Below are 6501 nucleotides of genomic sequence, written 5' to 3'. Positions count from 1 at the left end.
GACTAGTTTGGGAGTTCCCTGGTGGCCTAGTGGTTAGGATTCTGGGCTTTCACTGCCGTGGCCTGGGTTCAATCCCTGGTAGGGGAACTGAGATCCCGCAAGTCACGCAGCAGTGTGGCCAAAAATTTTAAAAAGGTGTGTGTGTGTGGCAGGGGGGGCGACACTAGTGTCTAACTCATTCTGCAAAACTTTGTAACACAGATATCAAAACCGCACGAGGATAATTATAGTCCAATCCCTTTTATGAACAGTGATTCAAGAAACCTAAATAAACGTCAGCAGACTGAATTCAGTGATGTGCAAAAAGAGAATATGTCACGAGGCTAGGTTTATTCTAGAATGTGTGTTTGGCAGAATACTTAAAAAAAATGTAATATACCCCAGTAACAGATTACAAGAGGAAAAACAAAGTGGTCATCCCAAAAGACACACAAAATAACACATAAGATAAAATTCAGCATCCATTCATGATAAATTCTTAGCAACCTAGAAAAAGAAGGGAACTTCCTTATCCAACAATGGGCAGCTACAAAGAAAAGAAAAGAAAAAAGAGTAAACATTATATTTAATGATGAAATGCTGAAAGCCTTCTTTTAAATCAGAGATAATACAAAAACAGACAGTCCTTTCAAATAATGCATTGAAGAAACTGTCTTAAGAAGGACAAAAGAAGGGGAGATGGGAGTGGGTTTTTTTTTAAGCAATTGAAAAAACAAAATTTGGAAAACCTAAGAGAATCTACAAATGATTAGAGTTAGTAGAATTCACAAGAACTTAAAAGGGTCAATGTACAATAAAATTTAATATACCAAGTTCATTATATTTGTATATACCTGAAACAATGAGAAAATGTAATATAATAAAAATATAAAATCTATGTTTACAATACCAACAAAAATATAAGGTATATAGGAATAACTCTAACCAAAAAGTACAACAGTTCTTTTTGAAGAATATTATAAAAGAAATTTAAAACTATCTAAACAAATGAAGAAATGGAGAGAGAAGTCATTCAGGAAGAGGAGGGACAGTGGGGTAGGAATGTGAGCAGAAAAGGAAAATCAGCCCTGAGAACAAGCAGACCGGAGCACCACCCATAGCACATAAGCGGTGCTGAAAGCAGATTTGGACAAGGCCACTTTTTGACGATAAAAATGACTAAACATCTGCCTCTTCTTTACTAACATTGTCTTTCTCTAAGCGACTGGTGCTTCTTTACCAATGACAAAGCCCGGACACACTTAAGTCCTGCCTCATGGCTCAAAATTAAGACACCTAATCACCAAATGCTCACAGCTTCTTTGAAGTAGCCAGTCCAGACTGACCCTCGCTCCCCTGATACCTCTTAGAACCATCCAGCACACACCCCAACCCTATAAACCTCCCAACTCCACACCTTCCGTGAGGCTCCGCAGGGGCGTGTTCTCCCTGGCCCCTAGTAACCCAAGCCAAGTAAACCCAGCTCGTTTTATTACAAGTGTGTTGCTAATTGTTCAAATGAGGTACTTTTTTTTTTTTAACTCTTATTATTTTGTAAGTATCACCTATTTCACATAAAACAAAAAAGGTACAATGAAAAAAAATCCCATTATAATAACAACAAAAAAGACAAAATTCTTAGGAAAAAGCATGGTAAAAAATGAAAAGTTTATATGAAAAATAAGCAAACACAAATCGCCAAGAGAGCTCTGAAAAGAGTAATGAAGATGTATTAACCCTACCAGATATTAAAAAATGATAAAAACAGTACAGTACCGGCACACTAACAGAAGGACCAATGGAGAAGAATAAAAGTCCCAGAATAAGCTCAAACACTGTACCTAAAGGAAAGTTTCAGAAGTTTAAAAGGAAAGATAACAGTAATGGTTAATTTTATGTGTCAAGTTGGAGAGTATTTGGGGATGAAATTAACATTTAAATCAGTGACCTTGAGTAAAGTAGATTACCCTCCATAATGTGGGTGGGCCTCATCAAATCAGTTGAAGGCCTAAATAGAACAAAAAGACCAGCCCCCCAAGCAAGAGGCAGCTCTCCAACAGACTGCCGTCAGGCTTCATCTTCACCATCAGCTCTCCTGGGTCTCAGCCTGCTGGTCTACACTAGATTTTGGACTTTCCAGCTTCCATAAATATCTGAGTCAATTCCTTAAAATAAATATCTTTATCCTAACCAATAGGCTAGTTCTCTGGCGAGACCTAATACAAGAAAAGTTACTTAACCAAGTGGTCATCTAGAGAAAAAAAAATTATGTTGGATCATACCTCTCTCCATAGATTAGGATAAGTGAAATGTAGAAATTACTCTATGAAAATACTACAAGATAACAGGGGACAGTTCCTTTGTAACTTCAGAGTATGGAAGGTTCATAATCTCACTAAAAATAAAATCCAGATATCATAAAAGACCGCTAATTCTGACTACATAAACATTTTTTTAAATTCAAAAAGCCCTTCTGCATGACAAAAAAAAGGTACCACAATTAATGTCAAAAGACAAATCATAAGATGGGGAAGTGAGTAATTCATATCATGGACAGAGGTCTAGTCTCCCTAATATACCTAGTTTTTATTATATAAATCAATTTTTCAGAGACAAACAACTGAACAGAAAATTTCAAGATAAAAAGATATGAACTGACAGTCCAGGAAAAAAGGAAATGTGAACATTTTTAAATATATAAGATGTTCAAAATCACTCATAACAAGAAAAATATAAATTAAAACTACGTTATCAGATTGGTAAAAATCCAGAAGCTTCTTAAAACCATGCTACTGGCACATGGTAGGTACTCTCACACATCGATGGTGGGAGTATAAACTGGCACAACCCCTAAGGGGAACAATCTAGCAATATTTACCAGAATTACAACTGCATATACCCACTGACACAGCCAGGAATTTATCCTACACATACACTTGGACATTTACGAAATGACACATATACAGAGCATCATGGCAGTACTGTTTGAATTGCAAATAACTAAAAATAATCTAAATGCCCATCAAAAGAGAACTGGTTAAATACATTATGATATGTCCATAAAATGGAATGAAGCTATAAAAAAGAATGGAGGATTGCTTTATGTCCTCCTTTGGAAAGAACCACAGAAAATATATTTAAGTGGGTAGGGAAGGGGGAATGACAAAGAACAGAAGAATGTTTACAGTATGGTATAGTGTACCAACATTTGTGTAAAAATAGAGCTAACAATTAAAATATGGTATTTTGCTTCTTTATATAAAGAAACGTACAATAAACTAATGAAGTGGTTATCTAGCAAAGGGTGAGGAGGATGGTGAGCTAGGCAAGAGGAACTATGGTGGAGACTGGAATCTGTGCCCTTTCCTTGTACTTGTTAATTTTTGAACCATATGAATGTATTGATGATCCAAAACATTACACATTAAAAAATGTTAAAGACACAAAGTGGGGTATCTTAATGGAACCCTAAAATTACCTTTTGTATCAACCACATTAACAAGAGACACAAAGTCATACTTGCTGATTATCTCCTAATACAAAAATCAACAGACTGTGTATGCTATATCTGGGAACAAAAGGAAAGTCTACAGGAAGGAATGTTCTGTCTGTTACGAAACACTGGCTTCTTACAGTAAATACAGTTGAGCTCCTTTGTTTTTTAAATGCATGTGAATTCAGCATTATAAATTCTTACTAAAATTTGGCTTGATTTTGAAAATATTCTAGTGGTTATTTTTACTTTGTTTTGGGATAGATTTGGGGGGGATTATTCTGGTTTTGGAGGTGCTAACTATATCTAAAATGCTAGATCTCATTTCCTAGATAAACTTTCCAAATCTATCTGAACATCAAATTCCCTAAAAAGTAAAACGGTTCCTGTCAAACCAGACCCTCTGATTAGGCTACCTAAATGTCTCAGGCTACCTAAATGTCTCTGATTTCCATTTCTTTGTCCCAGAAGAGTTTACTGAAACTTAAACTTAAAAAATATTTAGACATTCTATAGTTAGGGAGTATGAAAACAAGAAAAAATTTCCAATATACTTTGAGAAATATTTGTTTTGCCTCAGAATATACAAAAAGATGACAGTATTTACATTAAGGAATCATTTTTTTTTTTTTTTTTTTCTTGCGTTATGCGGGCCTCTCACTGTTGTGGCCTCTCCCATTTGCGGAGCACAGGCTCCGGACGCGCAGGCTCAGCGGGCACGGCTCACGGGCCCAGCCGCTCCGCGGCATGTGGGATCCTCCCGAAACGGGGCACGAACCCGCGTCTCCTGCAACGGCAGGCGGACTCTCAAGCACTGCGCCACCAGGGGAGCCCAGGAATCATTTTTATATAGTATTTCCTGACATATAATTTATTGTATTCAAGTCAATAAAATAACAGCAGTGTCGTTCAAAGCATAAAATAGACCTAAACTAAGCACATTAAAATAGTATTCATTAAAATAAGATTTTACCTGTAGTACGCTTTAAATATTTAAATATGAAGGATATTAAATAACTAATTGCCATGTGGAAGGAGTCATCAGTGAATGCTTCATAAAGGAAGTAAATTTTGAACTTGGTCTTGAAGGAAATGACAGGCACTCAGAATCCTTAATCAAACTGGTTTTACAATCAGAGATTCGTTTTAGCTCACTGAAGGAAAATGAGTAATATAATATCTCTACTGAGTCCTTCTTAAACTCTGATGACATGACAAAACATTCTGTCTTCAGAGAAGTTCAATAAGGCTCTGAAAGCCCATGAAAAAGCCTGTAACTTTATATATCATAAACCCAGATACCAGTCTCTCTCACTTAAAAAGAAACGGTATTGAAAGGCTATTTAATTTTCCCACATTTTAATAAAAGACCAGACTAAATAACTTTGAAATAATGTACATTCCTACCTCTATAAATTGCTTTATATAAAACCAAAATTTTGAAAACATATATGCAAAAAGCAAGATTCTACAGATCTTCAATCTCAGCTGTTGTTTTAACATGTTTTCTTTGAAGTCATAAACTCTTTTTGGAACTCAAATAAAAGTCACATGGGAAAAGACTCCAAAGAACCCAAGAAAATACTTAAGAAATCGGCTGAATTTATTAAAATTAAGCTTCAGATATTTATGTATTTTGCTTAGCATCAACAATCTCTCCAAGCTGTGTAAGTAGCACTTTAAAAACTGAATAGTCAATGTCACTGCCTTCCCCTCTCTTCATCACCCCTAACCCACAAAAACGAAAGAAGAGAGGAAAATATAAAAGGCAAAGTTACATTTTGATGCTTATGACTGAAAGTGCTATGAAAGCTCTATTTGAATTCAGAGTACAGGTCCTGAGCTCATGATACCTCTGAATATCACTCAGCGACAATCTCTAAAACAAGATGAAACTGAATCACTGTACCAAACGCATATGTACTATTTTTCTACAGATCATGTAAGCTGAAATACATAGCCCAATAACCTAAAAGAGTATTTAATGAGGCTAATTTAAACTAGAAAGTGTTTAACATACTTAAAAGTACATGATTCCCTTTAGTATTTTAATATATTGTAATTGAAGTGATTATCTGTCTATAAGCTAGTTTAGGAAGAATAACACTGCCAAAGGCAACAATGTTTTGACCCAGTAGCACTTACCATCAAAACAAAAACAAATCAAAAGAAGGCTCAACATAAAAACACCATGTATGTGCCAACTAGAAAGATTAAATGATCGATAAAACCATTTTCCTGAATAAGCCTCAACGGAGTGACAGAGTACTTTCTGGAAAGATTCAGAACACAAATGACAAAGAACATGAAATGACTGACATTTTCTGCTGTCACTGACCAGTAATGTAAGAAGCTATTAAACTAGTCATTCTTCCCACCCTTCCATCTCAAACATCCATTCGTAAACAAAGAGTTTAGGTTATAGTTCTGCATTTTCTCAAAACTTCAATTTTCCCACCGAGAACAGAAATGTTTTCAATGGGCCAGGAAGACATCTCAGAACAGAGGCCTGGGGACCAGGACTGTGCTCACCTGCTGCGGCTGGTACCTCTGCTGGGGCTGGGACGGCAGATACTGCGCCTGCGGCTGCTGGCTGTAGTAAGGCTGCTGGCCCTGCTGGCAGTAACCGCTCACACCTGGCTGGCCATACTGAGGCGGCACCTGTCACGAAGTCAAGCGGGGCAAGTGAGAAAGTCAAGACGTGCCATTCAGCGAAATCAAATATGGTTTCAATTCAGCAACAGGAAGTGGGTTCTTTGCTAAGCAATTGAATTCGATATTTTTAATATTCTCCCCATTAGATAAACTGGCATACTGCCTTCTACTCACATACTATCAATGAAGACAAAAGACAAAGTATTTTTTGAAGCAGAGTTAAATTATCAGACATCAAAAATTGATAATTTCACAAAAATCCAGTGGCGGGGTTGGGGGGAGCTCCTAATACTGACGTCAAAAAATTGTTTCTGTGGGCTTCCCTGGTGGCGCAGTGGTTGAGAGTCCGCCTGCTGATGCAGGGGACACGGGTT

General features: G+C 36.7%; 1 protein-coding gene across 1 annotated transcript in view; it reads right to left on the bottom strand.

Moving 5' to 3' along the window:
- Window positions 1-6501, bottom strand: part of ARID1B (AT-rich interaction domain 1B) — a 420200-nt gene that overhangs the window by 285738 nt on the left and 127961 nt on the right. The window contains exon 4 of the mRNA XM_007451356.1: window positions 6005-6133. Coding sequence (XP_007451418.1) covers window positions 6005-6133 — 129 coding nt within the window. The remainder of the gene's footprint in view (window positions 1-6004; window positions 6134-6501) is intronic.

This window comes from Lipotes vexillifer, unplaced genomic scaffold, assembly GCF_000442215.2.
Source record: "Lipotes vexillifer unplaced genomic scaffold, Lipotes_vexillifer_v1.1 scaffold935, whole genome shotgun sequence".
In the NCBI taxonomy this organism is placed as follows: domain Eukaryota; kingdom Metazoa; phylum Chordata; class Mammalia; order Artiodactyla; family Lipotidae; genus Lipotes; species Lipotes vexillifer.
Note: the sequence above shows the minus strand (reverse complement) of the source record. Positions and strands in the feature narration are given on the sequence as shown.